Here is a 20626-nt window from a genome sequence, read left to right on the forward strand (position 1 = left end):
AAAAAAAACGAACGAGAGAGGGGGAGGGAGGGAGAGGGAGAGGGAGAGGGAGAGGGAGAGGGAGGGGGAGAGGGAGAGGGAGGGGGAGAGGGAGGGGGAGAGGAAGAGGGAGAGAGGGAGAGAAAGACAGAAAGACAGAAAGACAGAAAGAAAGAAAGAAAGAAAGAAAGAAAGAAAGAAAGAAAGAAAGAAAGAAAGAAAGAAAGAAAGAAGGAAGGAAGGAAGGAAGGAAGGAAGGAAGGAAGGAAGGAAGGAAGGAAGGAAGGAAGGAAGGAAGGAAGGAAGGAAGGAAGGAAGGAAGGAAGGAAGGAAGGAAGGAAGGAAAGAAAGAAAGAAAAGAGAGAGAGAGAGGAGGGAGGGAGGGAGGGAGGGAGGGAGGGAAAGAGGGAGGGAGGGAGGAAAGAAAGACAGACAGACCCTTTTGGGAAGGCTCCCTAGGAAGATGCCAGATATGACTGTGCCAAGGAAAGCCAGACAACACATCCTTCCGGGAGGGGAAAATAAATCCTTCCCTTGTGATCTCTGTATCATCCAGGTCATTTTTTTCCTTTTTCCCCATAAATCAATGTTTTTCTGAGAAATGCAAGAGCCCAAGCTACTACTCTCCCATGCCTGAGGACCAAATTGAGAGAGGCAGGAGGACGGGCCCAGCTCACCTGATGATGTACCCCACCAGGTGGTCAGTGTGCGGCAGGACAAACAGGGACTGACCCGACAGCTCGCAGGCGTTGCACAGAGCCGCTGCCCTCTCGGAAGCAACCAGGTCTTCTCCTACAAGATGTGGGAAGTCAGGTTCTGTAACCCTGCCTCCAAATTCCTGATTCCTAACCTCTTCTTTTGAGGTGTTAATCCTACCTGGAGAATCAGATTCACCCTGGCCTGGAATGGGACTGGCTATTTTAAATAAAGAATAAAAGAGTGCCTGGAGGGGAGCCAAAGGAGGAGCAGCAAAAGGCTGAGAGCCAGAAAAGAGCAAGAAGCTCTCAGAAAGCAGACAGCAGAAAGCTTAGCTGAAAAGCAGGGAGGGAGACAGACAAAGCTCCTTGGAGAAAGACATGAGTTTGGGAAATAGGGCGCAGAGACTAGTGGTGAAAAAAAGCTGTGAGGGAATGAATAAAGCGAGCTGACTCCAATGAAACTGCAACTGACTGCTTGTGAATTATTTCTCTGCTACTACCCTTCTTCAGACCCACAGGCCAAAGGGGTTAGAAACACAGTGCCTGGGCCTGTCTGTCTGTCTCTATCTCCTCTCTCTCTCTCCTTCCCTCCTTTTCTCATAAACTGAGAGAAACAAACAGCAAGGCCCACAAGCATCAAGGAGACAATATTACAATGCACACAATCATTCCAGAGCTTTCCACAACCACTTAGGATGCTTCCAAGATATAATGCAAAACCAATTCTTTTTTTTTTTGAGGGGGGGGCCCACTTGATGATGCTCAGGGGTTACTCCTGGCTATGAGCTCAGAAATTGCTCCTGGCTTAGGGGACCATATGGGATGTGGTCTGTCCTAGGTTAGCGCCTGCAAGGCAAGCACCTTAGCACTTGCACCACTGCTCAGGCCCCAAAATCAATTCTTTACAAGAGTTTGGGCTGTGAAAATGAGAAGATAGGGGGAAAAAAAGTCTTTGGTGCACATTTCTATGAAGTAATACATTTCCATAAGCAGTTAATTTGCCCTGATGTGGATAAATGAAAAGGTCCTCACGGATTAGGAAGAGTGATTTTAAGCATAACTTAGAGAGAACTAAATAGCATCTCTCTTTAAAGATTCAAGTGAATGCCTGTTTTTATCACCAGCACCAGTCTCCCTACAAAAGTAGACAAAGAAAGCAGAAGATAGGAAAGGACATGGAATCTCATTAGTCTTTTTCTTTGGGGGACAGAGCGATAGCACAGTGGGGAGAGTGTCTGCCTTGCACATGGCTGACCTAGGTTTGATCCCAGAATCCCAATATGGTCCCCAGGAATGATTTCTAACAGAAGAATCAAGAATAACCCTGAACATTGCCAGGTGTAACCCCAAAATAAAAGTTTATTTAAAAAAAAAAAAGATAAGGGGCTGAAGATAGAAGAGTGGTAACTCGTTTGCTTCGCATCAAGGCACGACGGATTAGGGTTTGCTTCCGGCATCCTATATGGTCCCCTGAGCCTGCCAGGAGCAATTTCTGAGTGCAGAGCCAGGGGTAACCCTGAAAGCTGCTAGGTGTGGCCTAAATACAAACAAACAAAAAATAAATTTGTCTTGTTTTTAAAATTAGCACTTATTCATTCAATACTAGCACCTAAAGTTAATGCACCATCTTAGAAAGTATAAAAGATTTTTCAACATTAAAATTTATGCACCCAACAGGAAGAGCTGAAGGTAAAAGAATTCATTGCTGATCCATCATGGAATACCTGGGGGTAAAGGGCTTTTCTTCTGAATCAGAACCACGGCTACTTTGGTGTTTCTTCCTTGTAAACTTTGCCTGAAACCGAAAAACATTAAGATGAACATAAGAAGGGTCCTACAAGCACATGGCTGAACCAGACCGACCTGGGTTCAATTTCCAGCATCCCATATTGTCCCTCGAGCCTGTCTGGAGCAATTTCTGAGTGCAGAGCCAGGAATAACCCCTGAGCACCACCACCAAGTGTGGCCCAAAAACCAAAAACCAAAAAAAAAAAAAAAAAAAAAAAATATCAAAAAAGAAATTGGCTTCAGTATCAAAAACTCAGGGGTGGCTAACAACACCAGACTAGCCAAGGTGAGGCTCTGAGTCCCACCCCACTGTGATCCCTGTGCCCAGAGACAGGATGTGACCTGGGCCCAAGGGAGGTGTTTATGAGCACCAGGATTCAAGATGCACCAGTGGCAGCCTGAAATGTGACCCGGGACAAGGCCACATGTGCCCTGCAGGCAGGGGTGACATGAGCCACTGTGAGCACAGGGTGCAGTGGGGTGCCCCACAGCCAGACACGTGCAATGCCCACTCACCCCAGCAGCAGGATCCCAAACTATGTGGGGTCGGGACATGTGGGGGGCACCCAAGTAGACCCCGCTGCCCCCCACAGCCCCTGCCCATGCCTGACGATTTCCACTCGTGTAGCACACTCCGACTGCTTCTCCTTCCACTGTGGTTCGTCCCAGTCCAGCTCGTAGAAGACAACTACCAACGCCGGCACCAGGTTGAGGTGCTTGTTCATCCAGCCGGTCTTCAGGATGCCCTTGGGGATGTACCACTCATACGAAGGTCTCTGCGGGCAGGGCCAAGAGGGGCAGCAATGACTCGGGCTGCCACGGCTTTGCATCCCCACCACCCCAAAACCCTGTGGTCCGTTTCAAGATGGACACGCAGACAAATGTTTCCAGAACAGCCCAAGCCAGGACGTTGGCTAAGGATACCCAGGAGCTGAGATGCCCCCTCCTGGGGTGGACTGCCCTATCCCAGAAAATTCTGTAGCTACTCTTACAAGAGCTGCTCAACTCCAACATGCTAAAAAAAAAAAAGTGTGGCTTTACTTGGTGCTGAAAGCCAATTGGAGACAACGCAAACCCTGAACTAAACTGTGGACCAAGGGAAAGAAGAAAGTCGAACCTCCCCTTTTTTAAGAGGAAAGGTTTGGGGTCACACCCAGCAGTGCTCAGGGCTCTCTCCTGGCAGTACTCAGGGGACTGCCTGAGTATGGGATGCCGGGGATCGAACCACACCGGCTGAGTGCTAGGCAAGTGCCCTCACCACTGAACTATCTCTCCGGCACCCCACGGTCCAGTGTTAAATACAGAGGAGCAGAACAAGTGAACAGCTGTCCCAGGAGTCCAGAACCAAGGCTACAGTGTGGAAAGTGATGCCTGAGCCCTGAGGAAACCAGAAAAAAACTCAAATTCCTTTCAAAGTGTTTGCACCGATGCAGGGTACTCTAGAAAGAAGGGGTCAGAGTGATAGGATAGAGGGGAGAGTGCTTGCACAGGGCTAACCTGGTCCCGTCATGGCACCCCACCTAGTTCCTCAAGCACCACCAGGAGTGATCCCTGAGGGGGCTGGTGGGGGAGGGGAAGGGAGAGGAAGAAGAGGAGAGAGGGAAAGGGGCAGAGGAAGGAAGGAGAGGGGAGGAAAGGGGAAGGAAGGAAGGAAGGAAGGAAGGAAGGAAGGAAGGAAGGAAGGAAGGAAGGAAGGAAGGAAGGAAGGAAGGAAGGAAGGAAGGAAGGAAGGAAGGAAGGAGAGAAAGAAAGGAAGGAGAAAAAGAGAGAAAGGGGGGGCTGGAGAGACAGCATGGAGGTAAGGTTGCCTTGCATGCAGAAGGTCGGTGATTCAAATACCAGCATCCCATATGGTCCCCCAGCCTGCCAGGATCGATTTCTGAGCGTAGTGCCAGGAATAACCCCTGAGCGCTGCTGGGTGTGACCCCCCCCCCAAAAAAAAAGAAGAAAGAGAGAAAGGGAAGGAAAGAAGAGGGAAGGAATAAAGGAAAAAAAGATAGAAAAGGAATGTTGATAACAGATCTCTCCCCCCTCTCCTCCCTCCTTCCCTTTCTCCCCACCACCACACACAGTCCTTACCTTGGGCCTACATTTGGGGTATTCATGATCCCCCGGCAGCACCTTGAACGAAATGGGGACTCGATCGGCCCTGCGGTTGCCGCAGAAAGCATCCCACACAGCCCGATGGACAGCGTTGTAGACCACATCCAGGCCTGTCAGTGCCACGAAGGCCATAGGCCGGCAGCAAAGCTCCACCGGCAGGTCCCACTGCGAGGGGCTCATGGCTGCAGCACGCCAGGGCTCTGGAACTAGATGGGGAGAGTGGCGAGAGCAAGGGTCCAACACCTGCTTCTTCCCTCACACCAGGGCTCCCTGGCTGGAGAGATAGCACAGGAGGGAGGGCATTTGGCTTGGATGCAGCTGACCCGGAATTAGATCCTGACAACCTACAGGGTCCCCTGAGCACCGCCAGGAGTGATTCCTGAGTGCAGAGCCAGGAGGAATCCCTGTGTAGTTTGGCCCAAAAACCCCAAGCAAACAAACAAAAAAAGGGCAAAGATTGGAGGGCATTAGATGAGATCAAAAGGGAAATTCTCCAAACTAGACATCATTTTACATGACAGCTACTGAAATTCTATTTTGTGGGGGGAGGGGGATACACCCTGCGGTGTTCAGTAGTTATTCCTGGCTCTGCGCTCACACCTGGCAGGTTCGGGGGACCATATGGGATGCCGAGATTCAAACCACCATTCATTCTGTGTTGGCCGCATGCAAGGCAAATGCCCTACCGCTGTGCTATCGCTCTGGCCCCTAAAATTCTTTTTTTTGTTTTTGTTTTTGGGTTACACCCGATGGCGCTCAGTTGTTACTCCTGGCTCTGTGCTTAGAAATTGTTCCTGGCTGGCATGGGGACCATATGGGATGCCGGGATTCAAACTGGATCCATCCTGGAGTGGCTGCTTGCAAAGCAAATGCCCTACCGCTGTGCTATCTCTCTGCCCCTGTGAAATTCTATTTTTAACAAATCTTTCCAATCTTCAAGATTGTGGGCAAGCTGAAGATAAGCTGCTATATGCAGGGACATCTCAAAAGGCATATAAATGTGTGCATGAGAGAAGCAGGCCAAGGCAGTTGATTAAATGAAAACAGGTCAAAAGTTAAGACCTGTATTGCCTAGAAGAAAATTATTGATGTACACAGACAATCAGGCATAAATGTGATTATTATTAGTGATTAGTAATCACTAATCTCTCTACGATTACTAGCATATAAGTTCCTGGAATTAAAAAACAAAAAGTCTGGGGCCAGAGGAATAGCAAGAGGTAGGGCGTTTGCCTTGCATGCGGCCGACCAAGGATAGGCCTGGGTTCAATCCCTAGCATTCAATATGATCCCTTGAGCCTGCCAAGAGCGATTTCTGAGTGCTGAGCCAGGAATAACCCCTAAGCGCTGCTGGGTGTGGCCTCAAAATAAGATAAAATAAAACAAAAAATAGTCTTTCGTTATTTATGGAACTATTCTTAATTGTATAACTCATTTTTTTAAATCTTTTTTCTCCACTGTGCCTACAAAAGTACTGTTTAAGGCTTAAGCAATAGTACAAGCAGGGAGGGCACTTGCCTTGCACATAGCTGACCCCAGTTAGAACCCGGCATCCCATAGGGTCCCCCTCCCCATCACCACCAGGACTGATCTCTAAGTGCAGAGCCAGGAGTAGTAACCCCTGAGCATCGCTAGATATGGCCCAGTTGCCCAAAAATTAAAAATCAAGTACTATTTAAAGGGAAAAAAATCTTCATAAGGAGAAAAGCAAATGATGAAGGGGAAAATGGAGGAACGCAGGTTCAGTTCCTATTATCTGAGGCTCAAGAAGTTGATAAACCCAAGAGCGCACTCACTTTCAGGGTACGGCCACGAGGTTCCCAAGGAAATGGTGGTGTGACTTAAGAGATTCTCTTCATCTCCGGACATGCGAGGTTCGGTCCCAAGGTGATCTGCACCAGGACAGGTGAGAGAGGACACTTCTACGGGGCCTAAGCGTGACCTAAGCGTGAGGGAGAAAGCATGGCATCAGTTTGTGCTGCAATGTTCAACACTGCAAAGTCCCCATGTCACAGAGATGCATTTGGGTGCCATCCTTCAAGGACACCCCTCCTCTGCGCAGCACGAACTCAGTTAGCCAGAACTCAAGCTTGGGGACCAGAGTGACAGCACAGCAGGGGGGGTGTCTGCCTTGCAGGCTGCTGACCCAAACATCCCAAATGGTCCCTCCAGCCTGTCAGGAGTGATTTATGAGTAATGAGCCAAGGATAAGCCCTGAGCACCATTAGCCCAATAAAAAATAAAAACAGAGCACCATCCACAGAAAACTGACTTTGACAACCGCGACTGGGCAGAACTTTCCTTGGGACCAATAAGGAAAACCCTAACCTAGACTGTAGCCCAGGACTCTTATTTAAAAAAAGGGGGGGAGGGGACTTCTTATTACAGAGGCCCAACTTGGACAACAGAGACTGAGCAGAACCCTTAGATCCATAATATCCCATACTTTGGCTTAGGGACTGAATGAAAACAGGGAGTATCTGTTACAGAAAACTGAACACAACAACAATGATAGAACAGAACCTCTAGAGCTGTAAAGACTCTAATCTGGACCCTGTCCTAGGACCTGCGCAAATACCGAGACTGCTAGCTACAGTGGCCTCATTTTCTCACCCACAACTGACAGGAAAGTTTCCTGGCACCACGTAAAAAGCCCTTGGGATGAGGTAATGAGTATCTATGGAGCCAGGGGTTGATCCCATGATGGTATGTTTCAAGAATGGAGAAGCCCTGAATCTCTTAGGCCACAGGAATTCCCATTCTCCCCCAATGCTTACTGTGCCTATGCAAAAAAAAAAAAAAAAGTGAAGGGAATGCCAAACCCTGCCACCCCAGCACCCCTTCTTTTTCTTGTTTTGTTTTGATTTGTTAGTTTTTGACTTTATTTTTCTTCTCTTTTTTCTTCCATTTTTTTTCTTTTCTTATTAACCGGGTGCATTTTTTTTCTTTTTCTCTCTCTTTTTTTTTTTTTTTTGGTAGTTGCTACCAAATTTTTTTCTTCCTTTTTTTCTTATCCTTTTTTTATCTCAAACTACAACAGAATAGATAATCTACAACAAGCTCTAAAGTGGAGACCAGTTACACCAGTACTCTGGGGGGGGGGGGAGGAGATATGGGTTGTATGCTGGGAAGGGGGGTAGGGGGAAGAGGACAACACAGGTGGTGGGAATGCCCTCATTCAATGTCACTATGTACTATAAATAATTCTGTGGAAAAAAAAATAAAATAAATAAAAACAACTCAAGCTCACTTTTTCTGAAAAGCAGGAAGCACTTTCCCACTGTTAAGCAGAACAAAAGGATCCAACCCAGGCCTCCTTGGCTAAGTCCCTGGCCCCATCAAATCTGCTAGGTCTGGTGTTTTGGGTATGCAGAGCTCCTAAACCAATTGGGTTGGAATGCTGCTCTGGTCCAGGCTGTATTCACTGATACTCTGAGAACCACAAGGTACCAGGAATCACACACAGGTCAGGTGTCAAGGGCAAGCTACCCTGGTACTCTAACCCCTGACCTATCTCTTGGGATGGTGGAAGTTCAACAATTAAAAAGATCACTGCAGGGGGCCAGAGAGATAGCATGGAGGTAAAGAGTTTGCTTTGCATGCAGAAGGTCGGTGGTTTGAATCCCGGCATCCCCTATGGTCCCCTGAGCCTGCCAGGAGCGACTTCTGAGCATAGAGCCAGGAGTAACCCCTGAGCGCGGCCAGGTGTAACCCAAAAAAACAAAAACAAAACAAAACAAAAAGATTACTGGGCTTCTAACATCTATGTAGTGATGGCAAACAAATGACTTAGAAGCTTTCTAAGCATTACCCATGAGGTTCTAGAGCTGCTTAGAACGTGGCTGTCGGGCTGAGGCTACAAAGATCAAGAAGTACATGTAAGGTAAAATATTCCAGGGGCTGCTAAAATAATACAATCAGAAAAGCACTTGTCTAACTCGAATAAAAACATAAGATCCCTTCCCACAAGCCTTATCAAGAGATAAGTCCTTAGCAAAAACAGAGACTTGATACTAAGCACAGAACCAGGAGAAAATCTGAGCACAGATCTAATGTAATCCCAACCAAAAAGTAATTTCTAAGCACAGACCCAGGAGTAAGCCCTGAGCACAGTGGTGTTTGGCCCAAAAACCAAAAATAAAATCAAAGAAGAATATTTTGGTTCTAGGGAGTTTGGGAATCAAAATAGATGGTTTACACGCCTTTGCTTGCTACCAAAAAAGTCTAGGACAGAGCTGTCAAGTCCTTTTTTTCACCCCAGAGATTCAGGAGAACTAGAAACTGCTCCTGAAACTGTCCATCAGCCCTGCCAGAAAGAAACATAACTCTGTTTCTCGGCAAATTTCCAGCAATCACATCTCAAAAAAACAGAAAAAAAAATCATTTCAAAGGAACAAATGGACTGGATCCCAAGTCCCTCTCCTCAACCTTTCTGTCCAAAGTACCATCCACTACACAGATAAATTCCTTTTCTGTATTAGCCTTCTGAGGGGTACATACACCCACAGCACCCAGCAATCTGGACTCACCTCTACCACCTACTTCAAAGGCTTGGACACAATGGGGCTCTGTCCCCCAAAGAAAAAAACGATCAGAGATATTGCTTCCACCACCACCACCAAGCCCCCAATACAATGAAGACGGCCAGCAACGGTGGAGCTCAGTCTGCAGCCCTGGGGGTCTGGGGTGAGGGGGGTGAGAGAGGGAAGGGCGGTATACCCGGTGCAAAGGGCCAATAAATGCTGCTCCTGTGCTTACAGATTGGCGGATAGGGCTCGGCCCCCTGGGATAGGACGGGGCAGATGAGCTGCCCCGGGGTCGCAGAATTCTGGCCTGGGAGTCGCAATGAGAAAAAAGGGGGGCCGGGCCGGAGAGATAGCATGGAGGTAGGGCGTTTGCCTTGCATGCAGAAGGACGGTAGTTCAAATCCTGGCATCCCATATGGTCCCCAGCACCTGCCAGGGGTGATTTCTGAGTGCAGAGCCAGGAGTAACCCCTGGGTGCTGCCGGGTGTGACCCAAAAACCAATAAAAAAGGGGGGAGGCTGAAATGACTCTGCAAGAGATTTGGAGACTGCAAGACGTCCAGGCCTTCCTAGCCCCCACCGACCGTCGCCCCGACATCGCGGGGACCCCAAGACAGGCGGATCCTTATTTGGAGGCCCAAAGAGCACAAGCAGGCGCCTTGCAGTCCCGCAAGACCGGCTCCCGCGCAGGCCTCCGGCCCGGGGACTCACCCAGGACACACGCGGCCCTCAACAGCCGCCGGAGGCCGTCGCCGCCGGCAGGGGCAGGACGAGGGGAGGCCGGCGGGGGTGACGCGAGGGCGAGGCCCCGGGTCCCCTACCGCCCCGGTCCTGCAGGCGCGACTTCCCCGAACGCCACTACGCAGGCGCCGGAAACACGCTGTGGGTTTGAGTGACAGCGCTGAGCACCAATCGCTATCCGGAGACTTGACGCGGCGCTCGCGGACGTCACGGGTTGCCCGGTTTCCTAGAGGACGAGCAGGCGGAGGGGAGGAGCGGAGAGAAGAAAAGCCAATAGGAGGAGTGGGAGGAGAGCGGCGCAGCCAATAGGACGAGAGGGCGGGGAGAGGAAAAACCAATAGGATGAGAGGGCGGAGAGAGAATCAGCCAATAGAACGAGAGGGCGGGGAGAAAAAAAGCCAATAGGACGAGAGGGCGGAGAGAGGACTAGCCAATTGGATGATAGGGCGGAGAGAGTAGACGCCAATAGTAAGTGTGGGCGGATATAGGATTAACCAATCGAAAGAGGAGGCGGAGTGAGTAAGAGCCAATAGAACGAGTGCTTTGAGCCGAGCGGCCAATAGAATAAGCGAGAGGAGGCTGAGGGGCGGAGCCCTATTCGGTACCGCCCCGCCGCCGCTCCCTGGACGCCTGGGCGCCCCACCTGCCTCGTCTCCGCGGCTGTCTTTGCCCGGACACCCTTGCACCCGGCGGCGCGGTGTTTGTTGCCCGAAAGGACGTGGGGACCCGGGTGCTGCCCCGCCGCCGCCGAGGGCGCGGAAAGAAGACGCCCCGACTTTGGGGGCCTCCGCCCGGGCTTCCTCAGCGGCCAGCCGGGCAGTGGGGGGCGGGGGTACCCCGTAGAGCAGCGGCACGATGGGCGCCAACGAGGACCAGGAGGTGAGCGGAGCGCCCGCCCGGGACCCGGCCCTGGAGCCGCTGCGGCTTGCGTTGCACGGAGGCCCGGGCCCTGCGGTGACCATTTCCCCAGCACCCGCCTAGGCTCCCTCCCTTTCTCCCGCCGGGAGAGATCCCCTAAGCCTGAGAAGCCCCTGGTGTGGCGCAAAATATAAACACAGCAAATAAATACGGTGCTACTTCTAGGTAGAGTTGCACGCTGGATGGAGGTTGTTTGGGGGGTCGTGCAGTTTTCTGTCATTGGGCATGACTGTCAACGTCAAATTGTGACTTTGTCCCTATCCCAGTGAGAATGAGAGGAAGGGCAGATATGAGGGCTGAACAGAGGGGACCTGGTCGGGTGTGGGTGCCAGCTCCATAGCTCCGTTCTTGAACCCACTGGGAATCCTCTGGAGGTGAGGGAAGGTGAGGGGAGAGGCTTGCTGGAATCTGGGAGACAGGGGGCGCTTTTTACTCCTGGCCAGGAGGGTGTCGACTTGCTTTGTTTATAATCCCTGCTGCTATAACTGCAGGACTCCCCCACCCCTCCAACTAAAACTTTAATTCACATTATTATTAAATGAGAGCAGAGAAATAGATGGTACAGTCAGGAGGGTCCTTGCCTTGCACACCACACACCCAGGTTTGATCCCCGGCATGCCATATAGATAGTCTCCTGAGCCCCTCCAGGAATCCCTTCAAATCCTTTTAAGCCACTAAACATAATTCCTTTCTTTCAGATGGAACTAGAAGCCTTGCGTTCTATTTATGAAGGAGATGAAAGTTTCCGGGAATTAAGTCCAGTATCCTTTCAATATAGGGTAAGGCACAGCTTGAACAGAAACGAGAACTACTCTGTTAGAAAAGATGAAGGGGTGCCAAAATGTTGGTTTTGTTTTTCACATTTAATGCTTTAAATGTATTATGTCTTGGAGTTTGAAAGATGCTACAGCGGGGAGGGTACTGGCCTTCACACATAGATAACCCAGATTCCATTCCCAGCATCTCAAAGAGTCCCCTGTGCACCTCCATTAGTGAGTCCTGAATGCAGAGCCAGAAAAAAACCTGAGCACGGCCAAAAGTCTCTGTCTCTCTGTCTCTCTCTGTCTCTCTCTCTCTGTCTCTCTCTCTCTCTCTCTCTCTCTCTCTCTCTCTCTCACACACACACACACACACACACACACACACACACACACACACACACACACACACACAGAGTAAACTGGGGTCAGAAATAGCACAGCAGTGGGCATTTGCCTTGCATGGAGCCAATTCAGGGAGGATGGTGATCTAAAGCCCGGCATCCCATATGGTCCCCAGTGCTGCCAGGAACAATTTCTGAGAGCAAAGCCAGGAGTAACCTCTGAGTGCCGCTGGGTGTGACCCAAAAACAAAACAAAAAAAAAAGTAAACTTGTTTTTAGTGTAGAAGAATAAAATGTTAGGGACCCAAACTGTAAGATAGTGGAGAGGGTGTTTGCCTTGCACACAGCCAACCTGTGTTCTATTCTGTGATGATTGTTTTCCCAAGGGCTACTGCTTCCGGTTCATAGTATTAGCCATGTTCTTGCTGACCCTGTAACGCACTGGTCAGGCAGCAGAATTGTCGCACAAGTGTGCACAGAAGTCATGGGAGAAGACACATAAAGGGCAGGGGGGTTGAGCAGCCTCTTGGATCTTACTGAGCCAGCCCTTGAGCTGCTTTTACTTCCACTTTTATTAGCCAGAGTTCACTGACAATTACTCCAATGTAGTTAAGGGTACTTATGTTAAATAAGCCTAAATGGATCCCTAATCAAGGCAGGGTGTGTGTGGGTTTTTTTTACAACTCAAAAAGTCTGTGAGGAGGAAAAGCAGGAAGTGATCTAAGAATCAAATACAGGTCTCTACAGTCCATCTCTGGCCTCCCTTATGGTCCTCTGAGCATCACCAGGTGGATCCCTGAGTATCACTTGGTATGGCCCCCAATCCAAAACAGTAAGTTAGAAAATAAAACGTGGGGCTGGAGAGATAGCACAGCGGTAAGGCGTTTGCCTTAGACACAGAAGGACGGTGGTTTGAATCCCAGCATTCCATATGGTCCCCCAAGTCTGCCAGGAACGAATTCTGAGCATGGAGCCAGGAGTAACCATTGAGTGCTGCTGGGTGTGACCCAAAAACCAAAATAAATAAATAAAAAAATAAAATGTAATCAAGGAATTGTATAGAGTAAAAATGTTTTAAGCCTGCTGTTAATCTTTTTTTAATTTTAAAGCAAGAAAACATTAAACAGGGCCGGGAAGGTGGCGCTAGAGGTAAGGTGTCTGCCTTACAAGCGCTAGCGTAGGACGGACCGAGGTTCGATCCCCCGGCGTCCCATATGGTCTCCCCAAGCCAGGGGCGATTTCTGAGCTCATAGCCAGGAGTAACCCCTGAGCGTCAAACGGGTGTGGCCCAAAAACCCAAAAAAAAAAAAAAAAAAAGAAAACATTAAACATACTTTTATATATTAAATATATATTATCACATGTATACACTTTACAGGGGCCAGTGAGATAGTACAGAGCCATTACATTACAATTTGGCACTCATTGATGCTTTAAGATTTGTTTTTTGTTTTTGAAATAAAAATAGGAGTGGGGAAAAGACATCTTTAAATTATTCAGGACTTACTGTCCAAACCAAGACCTTCCTGTTCTTTTTCTTTCTTTGCCTTTTCCTTTTGATTTTACATTTTGTTTTCTAGTCTCCCAGGGTTGTGTGGCAGTCTTGTGATTCCTTGTCCTGAATGCCACTTCAGAGCGAGCCATTGAAAACCCTCAGACAAGCTGGCCACCCTGCCATTCATCACCGAGGGTCACCACACCACTACCCAGAGGTGCTAAGAGGGAGCCTGGTAGTTCCAGGAATCAAACTCGAGGCTTCCAGCCCTCTGAACTCTCCCTAGTTTTTGTCTTGTTTTGACGCTCACAAAACCCTGCTAAAACAATAGCATAAATAAGCCACAGTCCTGCTACTGCTAAAGGGGCTGATGCAGAGGCCACTGTAGACAGAAAATGAAAGCTCTTTGCACTGACCTGAGTGAGTCCAAAGTCAGATTCAGATCACGCACATCCCTGAGCCTCTGAGAGCCCTGCCTGTGTAGTACAAGTAGGCACCACAGCAGGAACTTATTCAGCACCTGAACAACGGTCATTTCATGCTTTGCATCACATCTCTCCCCTGCCTCAGTTTCCCCTTTTCTTCAGATAGGTGAAAATGGAGACCCCAAAGCTTTCTTGATTGAGATCTCCTGGACAGAGACTTACCCCCAGACGCCGCCCATCATTTCCATGAATGCGTTTTTCAACAACACCATGTGAGTCATGCTGCCTGTTCCCTTCACCCTCACCTTTCTGTCTCTTTCTCCCCATCTCTTCCCTACTTCTTCTCTCTCTCCCTCCCTTCCTCTCTCCCCCTCTCCAACTTCCTCTTGTGCCCTACAGATCACCTGCCGTGAAACAGAGCATATTGGCCAGGTTACAGGAAGCTGTGGACGTGAACCTGGGCACAGCCATGACCTACACGCTCTTTGAGTTTGCGAAGGACAACAAGGACCAGTTCATGGAGAACCATCACCCAGTGCACGCCACGGTGAGCCTTGGCCGCAACTGCTGCTGTGCCGCCTTCAGGTTTTACCCTGCTTGAGTAACTCGGCCTCCTGACTTCTTACTGGCAAAGTGCTAGAACTAGGTCCCTGTCATCTGTTGGAATCCAGGGAGCTTGTCCTGGAGGTTGGACACATGGACACTTGTCTTGCCAAGCACTGCTCTCGGCTGACTCCACTTCTCTCCTCTCCTTGGCTCCCCTGGGCATAACTCATTTGGCTCATGACTGTTTTTTACCCCCTTGGGGAGAGGTTTTTGTGTTTGACTGAAAATGAAGGTTTTGTACATCAGGTGTAGGTCTCAGGCTTTATCCTTGACATCCTACATGGTTCCCCCAGCCCCGTCGAGAGTGATGCCTGAGTGCATATAGGAAATAAGCCCCGAGCATCACCAGGTACAGCCCAAAACCCCAAGAAAGAAGAAAACAAAAGGGAAATGCAGAAGCACTCTTTTTTTGTTTTTGTTTTTTGACTACACTCAGCAGCACTTGGGTTACTCCTGGCTCTGTGCTCAGGAATTACTCCTGGTAGGCTTCAGGGACCATGTGGGATGCTGGGGATCGAACATGGGTCAGCCACATGCAAGGCAAACACCCTCCCTGCTGTGCTATTGCACATACAGCCCATACAGAATCACTCTTGGGTTGCAGGTACATTCCCACAAATAACAGGGCTTCAGAAACCGACTCTGCTGCTCTCTCAGCCACTGCAGCGCCTCATACTTTAAGACACTGAAAACAACAATCTGCAGATTTCACAGGCAACTAGCTCAGCATATAATTCTCTTTCTGAGCCTCCACACTCATGACTCCTTTTAGAAGATGGCTCTGTGTAGTAGAACTCAGTGCCTTTTTCAGCACGAGTCTTAAGTCTCCATTTTTTTTCCTAGACATCCATAAACAATATCATCACGGTTGAAACTCCGAATTCAGTCTTGCCTAGTAAGAAGAAAGAAAAAAAAGAGCAACTTTCCAAAGCCCAGAAACGCAAGCTGGCAGACAAAACAGGTGTGTACTGTGTGGGGTCAGGCTTCTTAATGTGGTCTGGCACATGCTTTGTAAATAGGCCAGGGGGTTGGGGGCACCCAGGTAAGGCACTTGCCTTTTGCTCTGCTGAATTTGGTGATCCCCAGCACCTCATAATCCCCTGAGTACTGCCAGGTGTGGCTCAAGAAAGCACAATAGGGGCCGGAGAGATAGCATGGAGGTAAGGCTTTTGCCTTGCATGCAGAAGGACAGTGGTTTGAATCCCAACATCCTATATGGTCCCCCGAGCCTACCAGGAGCAATTTCTGAGTGTGGAGCCAGGAGTAACCCCTGAGCGTTGCCGGGTATGACCCAAAAACCAAAAAAAAAGAGTGGGGCTGGAGAGATAGCATGCAGGTAGGGTGTTTGCCTTGCATGCAGAAGGACGGTGGTTCGAATCCCAGCATCCCATATGGTCCCCCGAGCCTGCCGGGGGCGATTTCTGAGCGTAGAACCAGGAGAAACCCCTGAGCGCTGCCGGGTGTGACCCATAAACCAAAAAAGCAAAAAAAGAAAGAAAGAAAGCTCAATAAATAAATGGGTTTGGAATCAGAGTGAGTATACAGTGGTGAGGGCATTTGCCTTGCACGTGGCAGGTTCAATTCCCCAGTATCCCATAAGGTCCCCTGAACTTGCCAGGACTGACTCCTGAGTTTAGAGCCAAGAATAACCTCTGAGCACTGCCGGGTGTGACCCCAAAACCAAATAATAATAATAATAATAATAATAATAATAATAGTAATAATAAACAACAAATGGATTCAAAGTCAGCAGCACCCTTTATCTTCAGAACATTTGGCTGGGATGCATGTAGCAAATATTCCTTCTCCTCCTTCATCAGAATAGAGACCGTTGGAGAGAGGACAGGAGCTAATGTATAGTATAATAAGGCATGTTTGGTTCCAGGCACCACATGGTCCTGGTGTCCCCACCCTAGTTCAGCCAGTAACTGCAGGAGTCATCCACTGTGCTGTCGCTGCTGTCTTTCTCCCATGTGGGCTCATCGCTGGCACAACCCTATGTAGCTCATGCCCGGAACCTCACACTGCCAGTGACACTGCAGATCTAGTTCTGATCTAGAACTGGTGCTGAAACTTGTAGGAAAAGCAGTGCAGGACTGCAAGGTCTTGGTTGGCCACCTGTGAGGGTGGAATACTACCCACTGGGGAGTAGATTCTGTCCTGAGCGGAGAAAGCAGTGTCCAGGCAGATTTCCGGTCCCACCCTAAATGCTTAGCAAGCAGCCTCAGATACCGTTACTCATGGTTCAGAGCAACTGGACTCCTTGCAGGGCAATCAGATGGGATTGGGGTTTCAGCCCTGACCTCCTGGTGTTACAGAATTGTCCTTGGAGCTTCATTATAAGAAGCACCATTTGAAATCACAGAGTTAGTGGTGAAATTACAGTGTTGTTGGGGCTAGATAGCACAGAAGGGAGTATGATTGTTTGCCTTGCATGTGGCTGGACCCAGGTTAGATTCCCAGCATCCCATATGGTTTTCTGAGCATCACCGGGTGTGGCCCCAAAACAAACCAACTGACAAACCCAAAAATATTTTTTATCTTCCAGACCACAAAGGAGAACTTCCCCGAGGCTGGAACTGGGTGGATGTGGTGAAGGTATGTGAGATCCCCCTCCTGTTATCTCCTGTCTTTTGGCATCTGCTCAAAGCAGATAATAATGACCTTTTTGTCTCTTCCGTGTTCTTCTTCCCCACAACGTGCACTTCTTCCTGTGTTTCCTCGGATGTGTGATGCCGGCCCTGCACTCAGCATGTGAGTCCAACTCACTTACCCTCCACTTCTACCTGCTGACTGAGGTTTATTAATGATAGAAAAATCTGTTCAAGTAAGGTTTAACTGTGAGAAAGTACGGCTCTTGGGCCAGAGCGATATCACAGCAGGAAGGGCATTTGCCTTGCATGCATCTGACCCAGCAACTCATAGGTCTTCCTGAGTGTAGAGGCAGGAGTAAATCTTGATCATCCCTGGTCATAGCCCCAAAATCAAACACGCTAAAGTTTAACAAATTCAAGGCCAGAATGATAGTACAGTGGGGAAGGCGTATTTGCCTTGCACACTGCTGACCCAGTTTAATCTTCAACATTCTATATGGTCCCCTGAGCCTGCCAGGAATAATTTCTGAGTACAGAGCCAGGAGTGATCCCTCTGAGCGCCACTGGGTGGGTGTGGCCACAAAACCAAAAGTAATAAAAATAATAAATTTGAAAAAATTAAAGTTAAAGATTCATCGCTCATATTTTCTTTTCTCTTTTTTTTCTTTTTCTAGTTAAGCAAAACTGGCTCTCAAGAAGATGACTAGCCTCCAAATATGGACAAGGGAAGAATATCTTTTAAAAGACAAATTGGGTTCAAAATCTTCCATTCTTTCTGGGATTGAGGTGGATTTTTATAAAATGCAATTTTTTTGTATGTTTCGTAAGTGGAAAGAGTTCATGAAGGAAATTTGGTGGTATTAAATTATTTTCACAAACTTGCCTTAATATAAGGTGAAAATGTTGCTACTTAGTATATTTTTGAAGCCTCTTAGGCTTTGCAAATGAAAAAAAAAAGGCTGGGGTTGGAAAAGGAACCAGTTGTACATGACACCTCTTACTCTAGTCTAGAGGATGTGATCTGGGTGGTTTGGAGCCAGGGTTCAAACCCAGGGCCTCATACATTCAATAAGTGAGCTTTCCTGCACGGCTGTATCCTTGCTATCTGGATTTTTGTTTGTTTTGCTTTTGGTCCACACCCATTAAACTCAGGGCTACTCCTGGCTCTGTGATCAGAAATTGCTCCTGGCAGACTTGGGGAACCCTACGAGTTCCCAGGATGGAACCAAGTAGACTGCGCGCAAGGCAAATGCCCTCCCTGCTGTGCTCTATTTTTTTAATACATTAGGAAACCCTTTTCCAGCTCAAGCCACAGGAGTGGAGTATGCTGGAAAGCAGCATTTCTTTCCTGATCCGTGCTCTTACTCTTATCTCAGTAAAAACTCACCACTGAACCAGAGAGATGGCACAGTAGGGAAGCAAAAATCTTGCATGCAGCAAACTTTCCTGGCACTCACTGCCAGTTGTTTGCCCTCTGCTCTAGCAAGAGCGATCCCTGAACACAAAGCCACAAAGGATTTAGCCCTGAGCACAGCCAGCTGTGGCCTCCAAAACTCACCCATTAGAAAGGAATCCCATTGCTTTCTCCAAACGACTCATGCCTTGGAGGCTTAGAGCATTTGAGACACTGGCATTGGGTCTTGATGCATAATGTCTAGTGTAATTCCTTCTCCCTCTGCACAGGCCAGCGGTTGGTCTGTTAATTTTGAGTAAGTCACTATTGGGTCAGGGCCCAAGAGACTACACGGGTTAATGCATTGCTTTGCACAGGGCCAATGAGGTTCAATCACTGACACCAGGTATGGTCCCCTATTCCCGCTAAGAGTGATCCCAGAGCACAGCTAGAGTGGCAAAAATAATATAAATATTTTTCCCTTTTGATTTGAGTCAAACGTTTGCTCCTGAACACTGTTAGTGTTGTGTGGAATAGAAAAATTGGAATATCCGCCAGTCCACAAGTCCACAGGAGAGCATTTGCAAAGGAATGTGGGTCCCAGAGCAGTGGGCAGAAGATACCTTCATTTTTGCATTTTTGGAGACTGAAGTTTTAGCAAATTCTCAGTCACCTATTCTTGGTTGTTTTCTATTGTTCCGTCTAAAGGTGGTCTCTGGTTTTAAACCAGGTTCCATCAAGGCTTATTTCTGATAACGCCTTTTCATGTACCAGTGTTTCTCAGCCTGAGCCTCTCTGTAACTCTTGACACTCTGGAATCTTCCCCCAAACTGTTATACAGATTTAGTGTTTTTTTTTTTTTGTTTTTTTTTAATCATTCGTAAGTCAAGGAACTTGCGATGTTTTCATGGATTCACAGTCATCCAAAGGCATTCATATGCCTCCAGCTTTAAGGTGCTTAAAAATGCTCAGAACTGTCTCTGATTGTTGGTTTCTCCTTACACTTGTTGTGGTTGGGTTTTTTATTTATTTTGGGGTGTTAAGGCCACACCCAGCTGTGCTCAGGGTTTACACCTGAAGCTGCACTGGGCTTACTCCTGGCAGGGTTTAAGGGGGTGGAACCCAGGATATCTGTGTGCAAGGCAAACGCACCCTCTCTAAGAGCAATGTCTTGAGCGGATTAACTCTGTGACTTAAATCACTCAAATCATTTAAATTGTAAAGGAAAGACCAGTGTAGTGAAGAAGTTCAATGACATTTTCAAAAGTGGGATCATGTTTTATTGCTTGAACTTGTGATAAAAACATGAAGACCTCAAGTCACTACAATCCACCCAACATAGGGCTGGATGTGTAGCTCTTAAATATGTTTGGTGGGTGGTTTGTTTTGGTTTGCCTATTTGTTTTTTAATGAACCTGAACAGTAGAGTACAGGGGTTGAGGTCTTTGACTTAGAGCACCCCCCAGGAGTGACCCACTAGGTGAGGCTCCCAAACCCCCAAAATTTTTTTTAATGAAAATTGAAAACTGCTCCAAGTGTTTATGGAAGGAAACAGTGACTCTGAAAATGGATCATGATTTCAGAGATGACAAAGAATGCTGCTAGTCATGCCAATGAAATGTTTTTACTTTTTTTTTTTTTCTATGAAATGTGCATACTTGGGGGGAGTATTGTAAACGGGAAACTTCTTAATGTGGCCATCACCTGTGGAACACTGCAATATATTTTCTAAAAATCTGTTGACTTAAAAATTGTATGGACTGATCTCATTCGTAAGCAATAAAATCTGATTTCAACACAATGGTTTTTCTCTATTTCTTTCAAATCAAGAGAGAATGGAGTCCTAAGCCTGCCTCACCTGATACTGCAAAATAGACCCAACTGGAGACCATTTACAAAGTTAGAATTCAAAATACTTTTTTTTTTTTTTTTTTTGGGGGGTTTTTGGGCCACACCCGGTAACGCTCAGGGGTTACTCCTGGCTATGTGCTCAGAAGTTGCTCCTGGCTTGGGGGACCATATGGGACACCGGGGGATCGAACCATCGGTCCGTCCAAGGCTAGCACAGGCAAGGCAGGCACCTTACCTTTAGCGCCACCGCCCGGCCCCACAAAATACTTTTTAGGGACTGGAAAGATAGTACAGTAGGTAAGTAAGGCGCTTTCATGCCTTTCAAGCAGCAATGAAAAGTGTAGAGCCAGTTTAAATAAAAAAAAAAATATATATATATATATTAAAAAAAAAAGTGTAGAGCTAGAA

The 20626-nt window shown here is 47.9% G+C and overlaps 2 protein-coding genes across 5 annotated transcripts in view; one reads left to right on the forward strand and one right to left on the reverse strand.

Moving 5' to 3' along the window:
- The window catches only part of TRAPPC11 (trafficking protein particle complex subunit 11), a 41319-nt gene extending 31381 nt beyond the window's left edge, over nucleotides 1-9938 (reverse strand). Inside the window, exons 1-6 of one of the 4 annotated variants that reach the window (XM_049771418.1) lie at nucleotides 9805-9938; nucleotides 6365-6510; nucleotides 4545-4774; nucleotides 3072-3241; nucleotides 2402-2472; nucleotides 657-771 (exon numbers count right to left, since the gene is read on the reverse strand). In XM_049771418.1, the coding sequence (XP_049627375.1) occupies nucleotides 657-771; nucleotides 2402-2472; nucleotides 3072-3241; nucleotides 4545-4774; nucleotides 6365-6437 (659 nt within the window). In that variant the 5' untranslated portion in view covers nucleotides 6438-6510; nucleotides 9805-9938. Of the gene's footprint in view, nucleotides 1-656; nucleotides 772-2401; nucleotides 2473-3071; nucleotides 3242-4544; nucleotides 4843-6364; nucleotides 6511-9800 lie in introns of those variants that run through there. The other 3 variants (XM_049771417.1, XM_049771419.1, XM_049771420.1) reach the window with 3 other exon arrangements.
- A 526-nt stretch (nucleotides 9939-10464) lies between these two features.
- Nucleotides 10465-17592, forward strand: RWDD4 (RWD domain containing 4). Its single transcript, XM_049771437.1, has 7 exons — nucleotides 10465-10713; nucleotides 11451-11531; nucleotides 13937-14046; nucleotides 14174-14321; nucleotides 15224-15341; nucleotides 16929-16978; nucleotides 17132-17592. Exons 1-7 carry the CDS (start codon nucleotides 10690-10692, stop codon nucleotides 17171-17173), a joined length of 573 nt encoding a protein of 190 aa, XP_049627394.1. The 5' UTR covers nucleotides 10465-10689; the 3' UTR covers nucleotides 17174-17592.
- The last annotated feature ends 3034 nt before the right edge of the window (nucleotides 17593-20626 follow it).

Source organism: Suncus etruscus, chromosome 4 (genome assembly GCF_024139225.1).
Source record: "Suncus etruscus isolate mSunEtr1 chromosome 4, mSunEtr1.pri.cur, whole genome shotgun sequence".
Classification (NCBI taxonomy): domain Eukaryota; kingdom Metazoa; phylum Chordata; class Mammalia; order Eulipotyphla; family Soricidae; genus Suncus; species Suncus etruscus.

Excerpts from the sequence above, each read along its gene's own strand:
- RWDD4 (XM_049771437.1), top strand. The coding sequence starts at position 10,690 with ATGGGCGCCAACGAGGACCAGGAG. Across the intron at positions 14,047-14,173 it reads GCGTTTTTCAACAACACCAT|ATCACCTGCCGTGAAACAGA; the intron begins GTGAGTCATGCT and ends TGTGCCCTACAG. Across the intron at positions 14,322-15,223 it reads ATCACCCAGTGCACGCCACG|ACATCCATAAACAATATCAT; the intron begins GTGAGCCTTGGC and ends TTTTTTTCCTAG.